General features: G+C 49.3%; 1 protein-coding gene across 2 annotated transcripts; it reads left to right on the forward strand.

Moving 5' to 3' along the window:
* Positions 1–2,583: 2,583 nt before the first annotated feature.
* On the forward strand, positions 2,584–10,415 carry LOC146340944 (vomeronasal type-2 receptor 26-like). Of its 2 annotated transcripts, XM_084808236.1 has the most exons (4): positions 2,587–2,660; positions 2,898–3,107; positions 5,057–5,183; positions 9,367–10,415. In XM_084808236.1, the coding sequence occupies exons 1-4, from the start codon at positions 2,610–2,612 to the stop codon at positions 10,287–10,289; spliced, it is 1,311 nt and encodes a 436-aa protein (XP_084664362.1). In that variant the 5' UTR covers positions 2,587–2,609; the 3' UTR covers positions 10,290–10,415. The 2 variants fall into 2 exon arrangements, with proteins under 2 accessions (XP_084664363.1, XP_084664362.1); XM_084808237.1 differs by lacking the exon at positions 2,898–3,107 and having other exon boundaries at positions 2,584–2,660.
* Positions 10,416–16,047: the final 5,632 nt, after the last annotated feature.

Consider the following 16,047-nt stretch of genomic DNA (forward strand, 5'->3'; position numbering starts at 1 on the left):
AATGAAAATGTCATCCCGGTGTGTGGTTGCTGTGAAAAAGGAAAATTCCATGTGTTGCATAATTAGCAAAGGAGCTGAAAATAAAATTTCCATGATCAAACTCCACTTATACATATTTAGGTTGCAACCACACTTGGAATCCTGTGTACAGTTCTGGTCACCACACCAAGGAAGGACATTGCAGAGGTGAAAAAAGTGCAGAAAAGGGCTACTGCAATGATCAGCAGCTGGAACAACTCCCCTATTAGGAGAGTTACAACATCTGGGATTGTTTATCTTTGGAAAGAAGGTGAGTAAGGAGAGAAATGATAAAAGGACTTCCTCACATGGCACATAGTTAAACTGTGGAACTCACCTGCCACATGCAGTGATGGCCACCAATTGGCATGGCTTTAAGAGAGGATTGGACACATTCCAGGTGGAGAAGGCTATTACTGGATACCAGTCCTGATGCCTGTATGCTGCCTTCAGTATCGTAGGGACGATGAGTCTGTATGCCAGTTGTGGGGATCATGGGCAGGAGGTGCTGTTGCACTCATGTCCTGCCTGTGAGTTTCCCACGAGCATCTGGTTTGCAGCTCTGGGAACAGAATGCTGGATGACATGGACCCTTGGTCTGATTCAGCAGGACTCTTCTTAGGTTGCCATGACCAAACTATTATACGTATATGGGGAGGGCCAGAAAGCCCCCAATACATTTCTAGAATTTCGACACAAGAGCACATTCACTGGAATGCTATGAAATGCTTTCGGGTTACATGCATGGTCACCCTGACTTTTGGGGGTGATATCCACACCTGGTGGAGACTTAACAACATCACAGTGCCTTACTTTATATTTAGATATGTATTTTTAAGATGTCCATCTTCCTTCTGGGGAGCACTTTATGCATCCACGGTCAGCTTTAGTAGTCCATGGAAGCTCATGCCATTCATACTGTGCTTGCTGCCCAAACATTCTGCTACAACAGATTCATAGCAAATTCCTTCCTTCAGCTCGGTTATGGCTTTCTGGACCCTGCTCAGGGAGGGGGAGGGCCATTCCCTGCCTTCTATCGGATTGATCCCAGTGAAATTCCTCAGTATGAAGGCTTAGTCCGGCTGCTCCTGCATTTCCACTGGAACTGGATTGGGCTCCTTGCTCCCGAGGGTGACAGCATTGAACATTTCATCCAGACACTCACCCCAATGCTCAAGCAGAATGACATCTGTGTGGCCATCTCTAAAACATTCAATCCAGCAGACCCACTTTATCGGCGTCAGATAGGAAGTGGATCTATTCCTCATTCTTGGTTTGAGCCCCAAGTGATGATTTTCTTTGGGGACTCCAGTGCTATGTCACAATTAACACTGTTCTTGAGGAATCATGAAAGAAAGACCGGGACCCCATTTAGGAAGGTTTGGATCATGACATCCTATTGGGAAATGGCTGTGGCAGGAGCCCCCTCAGGTGGCTCGAATCTAAAAACCTTGTATAGTGCTTTGCACTTCAAAGTCCACACAAGGGATGTGCCAGAATTCAAGCATTTTCTTGGGGTGTTAGATCCACTCCAGCCACAAGGAGTTGTCCTTCTCCATTTCTGGTGGGAAAAGGCATTTAGCTGTCAGTTTCTGAAATCAGGCCAAACCTCCCCACGAGGAAAGAGAAACTGTACTGGGAAGGAGAAGGCAGAGGACCTGCCACACACCACGTTTGAAATGAGCATGACAAGTCACAGCTACAGGATCTACAATGCTGTTTATTCTGTGGCACACGCATTACATGCTGTGTCTGGATCCAAACGTGGACTGATGGGGGGAGGCAAGAGGCTCCTGAACATCCACCCATGGCAGGTAACATCCTCCTTCACACTGGGCAAGCGTATGAAAGTACCTGAGTTGTTTCTCAGTGGTGTGATCCTGGAAGCAAATGGGGGGCCTGGGAGAAGGGGAGTCAGCCTTTCTTAAGCTCTGAAGAAGGACTTGTTCCCATGGAAATGCTTCCGTGGCCGTCCATTCCATTAAAGAGCACTGGAAAGGGAGTCCGGGATAGAGGAGATTCATGGTGTTTCTGGAATAATTCTACAGTTGCAACTATGATTAGTGAGGAGGGAGGAATTCTCATCCATAAAGTGGCATCATTCCCCAGCACACCCCTGTGAAGCAAACAGCAGGCAGCTCCCCCCCATCTATGTTCCATCTTGACAGCCAGGTGAAGAACCCCAGATGTTGCTCTCTTTGCTGCTCTGAGCAAAGCCCCTCCAGCTCCCACTCGAAGGTAGGAGGGAGTGTTGTAGCAAGTAGGCACCAGCCAAAAAAGCCCGAAACTTTGCACAAGTATAGCCGAGTAGGTATGCCAAAATAAGATGCATCTTAAGCATTAAATTTACTAATGGAGTTCAGGAAAAAAACCAGTCTCCTAACTCAATGGCCGTTACAGAGTGTTAGAAGTAGGGGTGTACGAAACCCCGCTTACCTGGTTCCGCCGGGCTCTGCAGGTGGGGGGAGGTACTCCATCCCTCCCCCCCCGGAATCCTGGCTGGCCAGCTCCGCCCCATGTCCCTGCAGTGAGCCGTGATAGGCTACGTAAATACTTACATAGCCTATCACGGCTGAAGAAAGAGGAAGAGAATGGAGGCCACAGGATGGCCGCCGTTTACAAAGCAGCACGGATGGGAGCAGGTAAGTGCTCCATTTCCTGCGCCATTCGTGGGGTGGGGGCGGCGGGCACTTCATCCCGTGCGCCTTTCATGAGTTGGGGGGGCAGGGGCTTTGTTCCGCGACAGTTTTCGGGGGGCCGAATGCACTGGCATTCGACCTCACCGAGATCCATCGCGGAATTCTCTGACATCCCTAGTTAAAATATGCCAGAACTGATTCACAATTTTCCCCATTTTCTAAGTGACTCTTGCTTTTCAGATTCTTGCCTCTTTGAGGAGCATCCGCTTTAACAACAGCGCTGGAGATGAAGTCTCTTTCATGGAAAATGGCGAGAGATGGGATATCCTGAATTGGATCTTTTTCCGAAATGGGTCTTTCTATTCTGTGAAAGTTGGGGGAGTGGACTCAGGGGCTCCCCCAGGCCAAGACTTCACCATTCACCCTGAGGCGATTGTGTGGGCGACAGAGGTGGGGTTGAAGGGATTGTTCTGTGGTCTGCCTTACACCCCAGTTGGAACATGAACGTGGCAGGACAGAGGCACCCAGCTCAGACGGAGCTGCAGGACGAGGTCTCCTTTTCTGTGCAGAGAGAGGTATAGAGCTCCGTCTCTCTCTCTCTGCACTGAGGAGGAAAGTGGACGGGACGAACTCACTGATGTAATGGGAAAGGGAAGGGATTTGCTGGGTGGAGGCTCCCTGTCCCCTTAGTCTCATCAGGATACAGCTGGTTCTCACGTTAGAATTGGTGTCTCCCAGAGGAGCCTCTCTTACGATGGTTCTGAGAGATTCGGCCCTCCTGTTGGGGATATTGCAACCTCGTCTGCAAGTTCAAGGAAGGGGGCAGTTCGGCATTTAGCTAGTCAAAGCATTGACACAGCTGGCCTTAGGACTCTATAGCCCCCAGCGGCCTCCTGTTTCTTCCTCCCCTACCCCCCTGCCTTTCTCCATTGCTGGGAGTACACCTGGCTTGCTCTCTGTCCTGCCTGAACACAGAGAAATTGACTGAACAAACTCTTGTTTTGCAAGCTGTGCATGCAATATATGTAGGGATGTACGAAAGTCACTTACCTTTTCCCAGCTTTGATTCACTGTGAGGGGGAGGTGCTCCGTCCCTCCCCCCGGAATCCTCCCTGGGCCAGCTCTGCTCCGCGGCAGCCCCATGGAGCTACCGGCCAGGGCTGTCCACATTTGGAGTTCCGGCCATGGCCGGCTGCTGCAGCCACAAATGGTGGCTGCCATAGCGGCCGCCATTTGCATCTTGCCAGGCTGCCGTGATAGGCTACGTAAGTATTTATGTAGCCTATCATGGCAAAGAGCAGGGGCGCAAACGGCATAGCGGCCACTGTTTGTGCCCCTGCTCTTTGCCGTGATAGGCTAATAAATACTTACATAGCCTATCACGGCAGCCTGGCAGGACGCAATTCGTGGCCACTACAGTGGCCGCCATTTTTGGCTGCAACAGTCGGCTGAGAGACCAGTTGCCGCCGGCACCGCCGGAGCCATCGCCGGAGCCGCCCCCACCAGAACATCCACCCCAGGTAAGCTTCGTCCCAGGGGGGATTCCGTGGGGTGGTGGGGGGTGGGAGGCCGTTCCACCACGGGCTTCGGGGGAACCCGAAACTGGCATTCGGCCTCACTGAAGTCCGTGGCAGAATTCTCTGCCATCCCTAATTATATCTATATGCAAGATGACATGCGAGCAAAGCTGTTTTATTTCTTCCCTAAAGGAAGAGTATGGCTGCTATATGTTCTTTAGCCTTTATGTGACTGTGGGACTGGCAAACCCGCATTCTGCTTTGCCTCTCTCTGCTAAACTGCCTTTCAAATAAGAGGCAGCAGTACCATGTATTTTCCATCCTCTCTGGAACTCATAATCCCCTCTATCATGCAATAGGAGACTCTGTTTGTTGCAGAACCCAGAGTCAGAGAGACCACGGAGTGAAGGAAAAAGAGATTCTTTATTTAACACGCGGGCTTAAGGCTGGAATCATTTCCGAAGAGCCAGAAGCCCCGAAATACATCAGCACATTGTTTTTATAGACATTGTGACACATATGAAATGGCTCCTCCTCCCCCTCCCGTGTGGGGTTGCAGTCCTCAACATTTCTTCTCCTAGCACCATTGTTTATAATACAAGAACTGGGTTATAGGGTAGCCATGATAAGGAGAGAACAGCAGAGAACAGCAGAGAACAAGATATACAATTGCATGACCTTTGACAAGATAAGGAATTCCTGTGTCTCATCAGCTTACAACAATATATTCAAGGGAGAAAGAGCTCAGCAAGAACATGAAGCATGAGACTGCATGAGGCTACTTAGCCTGACCCCCAATATGGCTGCTACATGTTGAGTAGCTACATTTAGTGCAGTTGTTGCCATGTGGAAATCCTCTACCATTTGCCTTTCCCCTTTCAGGAGGTGCCCGTCGCGAGGTGTGTGGAGCGGTGCTCTCCAGGGCACCGGAGAAGAGTTCCAGAGGGCAAGCCGGTTTGCTGCTACAGATGTGACCGTTGTCCAGAAGGGACGATTTCTAACTCCACAGGTACCTCCGACTTTGAGAGCCATGTAACAGTGCAGACCATACTGCGGTAAGAGTAAAGTGGGGTCAGGCGGAAGGTCATAGACAAGGGGACATGGGCAATTTGCCCTAGGAATATTTTCTGTATAAATACCATTTTGGATGGCGTACCTCTGTTGTTTACATATGTGCAAAGTATTCATCACTTCCTCAAGAAATCTATTCAAATGAAAAAATAAGGACTCCCAGGAAATTACTAATACTCAAAAGTACAGAACGTGTCCTGGCTCCACTTTTCATGTATATTTATTTTAGAACCACGTTCCCAACCTTGGTTGTTTTGGCATCAGACCTGAAGTGTTTGGGGCAGAACACTGTCCATGGGCAGGTGGTTGGTCATCCTTATGTCAACTGGAGGACTTTACTCCAATGCAGGGATACTGTGGGTGCCCAACTGGGTCCCAGAGTCTGTTGTAGTCCCCCACCCCACTTGCCCCCAAACCCGGCTTGGAGAACCCCTGGGATGTGCTGGACCCATCTGCTTGTGCCCGGGGGCTTCCTGTTCTCCAAGCGCATTGCCATTTTAGTGCAAGATGTGGGCTCTTGTGTTTCGTATATCTAATGTTGCCCACAATGGTGGCTGGAAAGGGCCATTTCCACAACATTAGAGGCCTGTCCTGTTGTGGAAATGGCCCTTTACAGCCACCATTCTGCACAACACTAGATATATGGAAACTCCAGCCCCTGTCATGCCTCAAAATGGTGGCGCACATGGGAGAGTGGGCAGCTGCAGGACACTCCTGGACCAGGGCTCGTGCGGCCAGGCTTGGGTGGGCAGGCAGCAGTGGCAGCACCCCATGCGTCCAGCAACCTTGGACTCAGGGAGTCCATCCACCCCTAATCCGATGCCAAACTATTTCCCCCTTTTATCTGTAGAGATTTTTGCAATCTGTTCCCCAACCTCTGCCCCAACACAGCTCCTCAGAGGACATTTTCTCATATTAAGATGATGTGGGATAGCATTTTCCCTATATCTTCACCCATTCAGAAGATAGTGCAGATGACTGAGCATGCCTGAGTTCTTAAATTCGCCAGGTTTTCATTTCTAGTTAGAGAATTTCTGATTTTCTTCCTTGAAGAATATTGAGCACAAGTCTGCTACTGTGGCAGATCAGGCAAAACTTTCCTGTCTGCATCATCTCAGCGCTGCATCATCTCACCCCAGTTAGGAAGTTCAGTAGTCCGATGCCTCCAAGAGAATTCTGGAATTACAAATGAGATCCCAATGGCCAATGCAACACAGCTCTGTGCTCTGACTCATGAGTAGTGAAGGGGTCTCATCTCTGGGATTTGCCAGATGAGAGACAGCAGTTGCGGACAATTAGAGAGGGATCTTTAGCACCTTTTTACCAATAAAGAAGGAATCCAGATAGGGAGGTGTCCGTGTTAAAAGTATAGTCATGTGTTTCATTAGCATCATTCAAACAAGTGCAATAAAACAATTAGCAGCATAACTGGGCCAGATGGTCCATTAGATAAGTGACAAGATGCCTCATCCCAGATGGAAATACAGCAAGTTATGCAAGAAGAAGACAAGCTGACATGACAGGATGATATATCCAAGAAATCTTCCAAGATCACTTTGAATTCTGTTCCTGTCTTCCAGGGCATTTGATATCTGGCCCAATTTTGTGTCATCTGCAAATGTGATCAGCATTCCCTGCATCTCCTCCTCCAAGTCATTAATGACAATGTTGAAGAGCGCTCGGCCCAGGACTGAGCCCTGCAGTACCCCACTCGTTACCTCTCCCCAGTTGGAGAAGATCCCATTGAGAAGCACTCTTTGAGTCCGATCCTGTAGCCAACTGTGGATCCACTTTATCGCTACTTCATCTAGCCCACTTTGAGCTAATTTGCTCATCAGGATATCATGGGGCAAGTTGTCAAAAGCTTTGCTGAACTCGAGGTATATGATGTCCACAGCATTCCCACAGTCCACTAGGGATGTACGAAACTCACTTAGGTTTTCACAGAATGTTTCACGGTGGGGGGGAGGCACTCCATCCCTCCGCCTGGAATCCTCAACGGGGGGGAGGTGATCAGTTTGTTCCCCGAAATTGTTTGCGAAATTTTTTGCGAAATTTTTCGCGGTGGGGGTTGGCGCTCCATCCTTCCCCCTGGAATCTCAATAGGGGGAGGCAATCTGGTCCTCCCCCCCAGAATTCTTGACGGCCGGTGGTTCCAGCGGCGGTGGCGGTGGTTCCGGCAGTGGCAGCTCTGGCAGTGGCAGCTCCAGTGGCAGCGGCTGGTCTCCTGGCCGGCCACGGCCAGGCTGCTGCCGCTGCCATTGCCGTCCTGGCTTGCAGCCATCATAGGGTATGTAAGAATTTATGTAGCCTATCACAGCTGGGTTAAAAACCACACAAAAACCCAGCATACACAAATGGCCGTGGCTACGGTGGCCGCCATTTGCATGCCCTATTTTTGGCCGATTTATCTTACGTAAATATTTACGTAAGATAAAACGGCAAAAAAAAGGGGAACGCAAATAGCGCCCAGTACGTTATTTGTGTTCCCCTTTTTTTCGCCGTTTTATCTTACGTAAATATTTACGTAACATAAATTGGCCTAATGCAGGGACGCAAATGGCAGCTGCTACGATGGCCGCCATTTGCAGCCGCAGCAGCCCGGCTGCAGCCAGAAGTCCGGCTGTGGCCAGCCATGGCCAGCGGCTCTGCAGAGTCTCTGTGAAGTGGAGCTGGCTGGGGAGGATTCCAAGGGGAGGGACGGAGTGCCTCCCCCCCCATCGCGGATAGCCCCAGCGGAGCCAGGTAGGTGATTTGTACAGCCCTACACAGGGATTGATGTCAGACTGACTGGTCTGTATTTCCCCTGATGTTGGATACTTGAAATGTTTGAATTCATGTATGCAGAAACTCTTGTACTCAGTGCTGTTCTGCTGATACCTTTATAGTAAAAAGACAAAAAAAGACAAATCTAGTCTGAGAGTGCTTCTTAAGAAATAGAGTATGGCATCACCCATCTTGAGAGTGTAGGATTAAGTTGTGAGAGGGTTCTGTATATGGATGGTTCATCAGGTAACCCTTCATACTGGGAACATATCTTGAGAGAACGTCTGAACCAGGCCATATGCAATACGAACAGGGGTGGCGGGTGGGTAGTGATGGTAGAACATTCCACCACAGACTCCATTGTGGTTGGATTTTTTCTTTCAATCCAGCCTCCGGGGTCCATGGCGGAAGGGGTCCACCTACCTCCAACTCCCACCAGACCTGCGAGGAGCAGGATCCTCCTCGCTGGCCAGCTCTGTACAGCAAGCGATACGGCCACCATTGCTGTGCTGTATCATTGAGCACTCACTGCAGGAAGGGTCCTGGACACCATTTACATGGTGGACACCATTTGCTTCCCTGTTTTTTTCATGCAATAGTCTACGCAAATATCTACGTAAATACAAATGCATAGCCTATCGCGTGAAAAAACAGGGATTAGGGATGTCACAGAATTCCGCCATGGATCTCGGTGAGGCCGAATGCCCATGCATTCAGTCCCCCAAAATCCGTGGTGGAACGAAGCACCCCGCCCCCCCACCCCGCGAAAGGCATGGGAAATGGAGTACTTACCTGCTGCCATTCGTGCTGTGGAGTTGCTGTGGATTGGAGCCGGCCAGGGAGAATTTCGGGGGGAGGGATGGAGCGCATCCCCCCAAACCACGAATGTCACCCTTCAAAAAGGTAAGTGATTTTCGTACATCCCTAACAGGGATGCAATAGCATAGCAGATGCCATTTGCGGCTGGATCCCTTCCTGCAGTGAGTGCTCAGCGATATGGCACGGCACTGAGCACTCTGTGGAGTTGCGTTGGAGTGGAGCCGGCTTGTGAGGATTCTGGGGGGAAGAACGGGTTGAACCTCTCCCCCTGCGGACCCCCCCCCCCCAGGACTGGCAAGTATGGGATTTGTGCATCCCTAGGGGTGGGGGAGGGATCATATGGGGAGAAAAAGTAGCATTTTGTACCTTTTTTGCTTCTGGTATTCTGATGGCCAAAGCTTAAACAGAAAATTATCAAAGGTGTACAGTAAGGTAGAGAATGGTTATTTCCATCCCTGTCAGTGAGGGCTGAACAAGTCTCCACAACGAACATCGTGTCATGATCACGATATTTCAATCGTTGTTGCTCATTCCAGATGCAGCTCGCTGTGCCTCATGCCCAGAAGATCAACACCCAAACAAGAACCAAGACCAGTGTATCTCCAAGAAGATCCACTTCCTTTCCTATCAAGAGACACTGGGGCAAATTTTAGCCTCTGTACCTCTTTTCCTCTCCTTGATCACGTCTCTAGTACTGGCAACCTTCATTCAACACCGTAACACACCAATCGTCAAAGCCAATAACCGAGAGCTCACTTATGTCCTCCTTATCTCCCTCCTGCTCTGCTTCCCCTGCTCCTTCCTGTTCATTGGCCAACCCACAAAGCTCACCTGTCTTCTGCGACAAAGTGTTTTCAGCATCATCTTCTCTGTTGCGATTTCTTCCATTTTGGCAAAAACTGTCACGGTAGTTTTGGCCTTCATGGCCACCAAGCCAGGAAACATGGCCAGAAAACTCTTGGGGAGACAACTGACAAACTCCATTGTCCTGGCCTGCCCCCTCATCCAAGCCGTGATCTGCACTTTCTGGCTGATGACCTCTCCACCATTCCTAAATGTCAACTTCCATTCCCTGCCTGGAGAGATCATAGTGGAATGCAACGAAGGCTCAGTCATCATGTTTTCCACTGTTTTGGGTTACATGGGTTTCCTGTCTCTTGTTAGCTTCATGGTGGCTTTCCTAGCAAGGAAACTGCCGGACAGCTTCAATGAAGCCAAGTTTATCACCTTCAGCATGCTGGGGTTTTGCAGTGTTTGGGTCTCCTTTGTGCCCACCTATCTGAGCACCAAGGGCAAGTCCATGGTGGCCGTGGAAATCTTCTCCATCTTGGTCTCCGGGGCTGGTCTCCTCAGTTGCATCTTCCTTCCCAAATGTTACATTATTCTCCTGAGGCCCAGTCTCAACTGTAAAGATCACCTAATAAGGAGAGGAAACTGTGATTTCAATACATTGTTTTAAAAAAACTCCCCGCTAATTCATTTTCCAGTCAAATAACTCACAATTCAGCTGGCTATTTGTACTCACAGGATTTATTCTGATCCCAATTTGTTTTATTTTAAAATAAAACCTTCTAGTTCCCTTCTGTATTGCTGTATATTTTTATACTGACTGGGAGGAATGGTGTTTTGTTTGTTAGCTTAAAGTTCTGGAAGGCTTTAATATTATTTCTAGGGTTGGGGTTGGTCTGAATGACCTTTGGGGGTACTTTACAGCCCAAAGACTCTGAGTGCAAAGAGATTCAAAATCCCTCCCAACTGTGTAAGTCTTGGTTCTAAGATTTCCTTCGGCAGAGTAGATGCCTGGAGGCAAGCCCTCTTAATCACACGACAAGAGACAGATGATAGCGCACAACATTCTGTTGGTGTGTTTCAACGGGAGATGGGATGGGTCAAGATATTGTTGGTGGGCAGAGGTGGTGTGCCTCATCTTTTCTTTCCCCTCACTGGACTCTTCTGGAGGAGGGTGACTGTTTACTTTCCCTCTCCCTGAGGAATAGCCTGATTGTGTTTGGTGTGAGAATACAAACCAGCGAAGCTCATGTGTGTCTTGGACAGATTGTGCCATAAGTGGATCTGAAAAGGAGGTGGAGGGTTGACTTTGCTCTCTGTAGTAAATCCTGTTGGACTCAGAGGTCCCCGTGGACAATGGACAGGGAACAGGGCCCAGTTGGAGTGCTAATGTTGTGGTTCATCACCTTATGCTCACCCTGTATTTATGCATAAATAAAACGCCAATCAGAGAAGTCTCCTTCTGCGGAAAATGAACCATGCCTAAGTGCTGGAACCTCTGAACCTTCTCACTGATCAGAGCTGGGGTGGCTGCACATCAAAATCTGCAGCCCAATTTGTTAAGTGGATTAACCACTTGCTAGAATGTTTTGTTAATAGACAAATTGTTAGAAGACAATTTAAGGCATTTGATTGAGTGGGATGTTTCTTGTTTCTTTGTTTCTTTGTTGTTTATTTCATGTTATGGGAACTGCATCCCAATTTGTTAAAGCTGTATATTCAGCACCAGATAATTTAATGAACAAAGAACCAACGAGAAAACAGCATTGTCCCCTTTTACCGTTATTGGTTTCCCTGGGCATCAGACCACCTGTTATTGCATTCCGCCTCTTACCCCACATACATGGTACCAAGATAAATACGAGTCAGATAAAAGCCACATTGTCTGCAGTTTACGTTCTGACATATGTGAACCGGCCAGACTGCTCTTTATCCAAATGGTTTGAGGAGATTTGAAAATACAGCTCGATCTTATGTTATCAAATGAACAGATCAACAACAGGACTTATCTCTTTAAAGTGATTAGTTATGGTGGAGAATTCCACCATGGATTCCAGTGAGGGTGGATTCTGTAGAATCTGGCCCCCCAGAATCCATGGTGGAAAGGTCTCCTGCACTCCCGCCCCCCCCTGCGGAATCCCTGGGACGACACTTACCTTGGGCGGATGTGTCGGATTTGGCGACGGTTCCGATGGCGGCTCCGGCGGCAGCAGCGGCTGGTCTCCTGGCCGGCCGCAGCCGGACTGCTGCGGCCACCATTGCTGTCCTTCGAGCTGTGATAGGCTATGTAACAATTTACGTAGCCTATCACGGCTAACCCCCCCAAAAAAAAATACTAGGGATGTACGAAACCCCCCTTACCTGGCTCCGCCGAGTTCCGCTGGCAGGGGAGGCGCTCCGTCCCTCCCCCCGGAATCTTGGCCGGCCGGCTCCGCTCCACGGGGATTCCGTCGAGCCGCTGGCCGTCTCTGCCAGCAGCCAGATATCTGGCCGCTGGCTAGCAGGGACGCAAATGGCGGCGGCCGTAGCCACTGCTGTTTGCGTCCCTGTATTCAGCTGTGATAGGCTGCGTAAAGACTTACTGAGCCTATCACATCTGGGTTAAAACAACAACAGCAACAAATGCATACGCAAATGGCGGCGGCTATGGCCGCCGCCATATGCAATCCCTATTTTTGGTTGTCTTAGTCTACGTAAATATTTACGTAGACTAAGATGACGAAACTAAGGGGGAACGCAAATAGCGTCCGCTACGCTATTTGCGTTCCCCTTTAGTTTTGCTTTCTTAGTCTACGTAAATATTTACGTAGCCTAAGACAACCAAAAATAGGGAACGCAAATGGTGGCCACTGTAGCCGCCGCCATTTGCGTACGCTGTTTTTTTGAGGGGGGGCATGCCGTGATATGCTATGTAAATTCTTACATAGCCTGTCATGGCAGCTTGGAAGGAGGCAAATGGCGGCCACTGTGGTGGCCGCCATTTGTGTCCGCAGCAGCCCGTCCGTGGCTGGAAGTCTGGCTGCGGACGGCCCTGGCCAGCTTCTCCGTGGAGCCATCATGGAGCAGAGCTGACCAGCCAGGATTCCAGGGGGGGGGACTGGATTTCCTCCCCCGCCCCAGCGAGCGGATGCCCCGACCGGAACAGGTAAGGGATTTGTATGTCGCTAAAAGTGATAGGATCATGAAGAGAACCTTATTCTATCAAACCAGGGTCTTCAAACTGCCACCCAAGAAGTCTTTTCAGTACACAATTGCCAGGCCTCATTCACAGGGATTGATAAGGTTTTCAGACATCACCATCTTCTACTTGTAACTTTCTTGTGTTTCTCAGTGCTGCATCTGTCTTGTTTTTCCCTCCACAAAATCCCATTCTGGAGGTAAGAACCAAGTAGCTGCACAAGGCCTTTGGAATGATAGTGCCAGGAGCCGTCCATCTGGAGAGCACACCCTCTCCTGCCAGCAGGTGAAACCACTTCGTCTAATATGTGGATGGTGGAGCAATGAGGGGCAGGTGGAGAATGGTGTGTCTGTGACAAGCCCTTGGCTGATACAGATGCACAGTGCCCCTAGAGCATCTGGGCAGTTGGCACCCTGCCAGGCAACCTGAATAGTTTTATCTAGGCTTAGCTAAACCACACTTGGAATACTGTGTACAGTTCTGGTCACCACACCTAAAGAAAGATATGGTAGAGCTGGAAAAAGTGCAGAAAAGGGCAGCTAACATGATCAAGGGGCTGGAGCATCGCCCCTGTGAGAGAAGGTTCCAGTAGCTGGGATTTTTAGCTTGGGAAAAAGAAGGGTAAGGAGAGACATGATGGAGGTCTACCAAATTATGTGTGGTGTGGAGAATGTAGATGGTGAGATATTTTTCTCCCTCTCTCAAAATACTAGACCCTGGGGTCATCCCATGAAGCTGATTGGTGGGAGATTCAGGATAGACAGAAGGAAGTATTTTTTCAAACAGCACATAATTAAGCTATGGAATTCGCAACCACAGGATGTAGTGATGGCCGCGAAGTTGGATGGCTTTAAAAGGGGGTTAGAGAAATTCCTGGAGGGAAGGCTGTCAATGGCTAACAGCCTTGAGGGCTTTGTGCTACCTCTGGAACCAGAGGCAGTGAGCCTATGTACACCAGTGGCTGGGAACATGGGTGGGAGAGTGCTGTTGCACTCCTGTCCTGTATGTGGTTTCCTGGTTGACAGCTGGATGGCCACATTGTGAACAGAATTCTAGACTAGATGGACCCTTGGTCTGATCCAGCATGGCTCTTCTTATGTTCTTATCTCACTTCTTTATCCTCTAAAATGTGAACAACACTTTAATCCCTTTTCTTGAATGCTAGGGATGGCAGAGAATTCCGCCATGGATCTTGGTGAGTCCGAATGCCAGCGCATTCGGCCCCCCGAAATCTGTGGCGGAATGGCCTGCCACCCCCCCGCCCCCCACAGATCCCTCCCGGGACGAGAGTTACCTGGGGCGGATCTTCCTGGCGGTGGCACCTGGTCTTTGGCCGCAGTCTGGAGGTTGTTTTTTTTTTTTACAAGACATGATAGGCTATGTAAAGACTTACGTAGCCTATCACGTCTGGCTTTAAAAAAAAAAGAAAAAGCGTACGCAAATGGCGGCGGCTACGGCCACCGCCATTTGTGTTCCTTATTTTTGCCCATCTTAGTCTATATAAATATTTACGTAGCCGCCGCCATTTGCGTACGCACGTTTTTTTTTCTTTTTAAGCCAGACGTGATAGGCTACGTAAACCTTTATGTAACTTATCACGGCTGACTACAGTCACACAAACAGTGGTGGCTACAGCCGCCGCCATTTGCTTCCCTGCTAGCCAGCGGCCGGATGTCTGGGTCCTGGCGGAGCTGGCCGGTGGCTCTGCGGAATCCCCGCAGAGCGGAGCTGGCCGGCCAGGATTCCAGGGGGAGGGACGGGGCGCCTCCCCCCCTGAGCGGAACCTCGCGGAGCCAGGTAAGGGCACTTCGTACATCCCTAGAATAGACTGACTTGTTTCAAACACCTTGGGCTTTTCAGATGGAAGTTGCAGCCAGGTAGGCTCCGTTTCATGGGGCTTTCGCAGGGAGGTGGGGCGGGGGGCTCCGTTCCACCACGGATTCCGTGGGGCCGAATGCACTGGAATTCGGCCCCCCTGGGATCCATGGCAGAATTCTCTAACATCCCTACATTATGGTCCTCTGCCCAGCAGTCTTGGGTTCCGCCTGACAGCAAATAAGGCCTCATCCAGAGGGCTGTCAGTGGTGTTAGTCTGTTGCAGTGGAAACAGCAAAGCATCTCATGTGACCTTGTTTATTTAATTTGCTACATCATAAGCTTCCATGGACTGTGGTTGTCTAAAGTCTAGAAAAGCTTATGCCATAATGAAGTAGTTATTTCATATTATGCTTTTTTTAAAAAAAAACTGGGTTTGCAACATGCAGACCCTGCCACACACATTCCCCCAATGCCACCCCAGGATTTTTTAAGAAACAAAATGGCACTCTGTAGCAGCTATTGAGTGCTAAAATGGACAAATATAGCTTGATGGCAAGCTAGCTTCAGCACTTTTGTCACTGCTGAGGACCACACAGCCATTTGACATTATGTTTTGATGACAGCACCACAATTTTCTTTTAATGTTAGTTGTTTCCCCTCCCAGAGCAGATGGGGGGGCATTCTGATGGTGACAATCCCCCCAGACCTCCTGTAACTGCCTTCCCCTGATTTAATTCATGCAAATACATCTGCTGTCTCCTCCCAATCTCCATCTTGTAGGGTTATATGAGAAATTTGTTTCAATTCATGTTTGATGGAGATTTATCTATGAGAGGGATCCACAGCTGGCTACAGAGGTGGACGCAAAGAGTGCTTTTCAATGGGATCTTCTCAAAATGGGGAGAGGTAATGAGGGGGTACCGCAGGGCTGAGTCCTGGGCCCAGTGCTCTTCAACATTGTTATTAATGGCTTGGATGAGGAGGTGCAGGGAATGCTGATCACATTTGCAGATGACACAAAATTGGGCAGGAAACCTAATACCCTGGGAGACAGAAACAAAATTCAAAGTGATCTTGATAGGCTGGAGCACTGGGCAGAAAACAGGATGACATTTAATAGGGAGCAATGCCATGTTCGGCACGTAGCAAAAAGGAACCAAATGCACAGTTACAAAATGGGGGATACTTGGCTCAACAATACTACAAGTGAGAAGGATCTTGGACATGTGGTAGATCACAAGCTGAATATGAGCCAACAACGTGAAGTGGTTGCAAAAAGGGCAAATGCTATTTTGGGCTGCATTAACAGAAGTATAGCTTCCAAATCCAGGGAAGTACTTGTTCTCCTCTACTCAGCACTGGTTAGGCCTCATCTGGAGTCCTGTGTCCAGTTCTGGGCACCACACTTCAAGAAGGATGCAGACAAACTGGA

This window comes from Heloderma suspectum, chromosome 6 (genome assembly GCF_057233095.1).
Source record: "Heloderma suspectum isolate Gila_16-S chromosome 6, 16-S_ref, whole genome shotgun sequence".
NCBI lineage: Eukaryota > Metazoa > Chordata > Lepidosauria > Squamata > Helodermatidae > Heloderma > Heloderma suspectum.

Bases quoted from the DNA above. Each gene is read 5' to 3' on its own strand.
- LOC146340944 (XM_084808236.1), top strand. From the start codon at position 2,610: ATGGAGGCCACAGGATGGCCGCCGTTTACAAAGCAGCACGGATGGGAG. The intron at 2,661-2,897 runs GTAAGTGCTCCA...CTTGCTTTTCAG, and splicing joins AGCAGCACGGATGGGAGCAG to ATTCTTGCCTCTTTGAGGAG. The intron at 5,184-9,366 runs GTACCTCCGACT...TGCTCATTCCAG, and splicing joins GACGATTTCTAACTCCACAG to ATGCAGCTCGCTGTGCCTCA.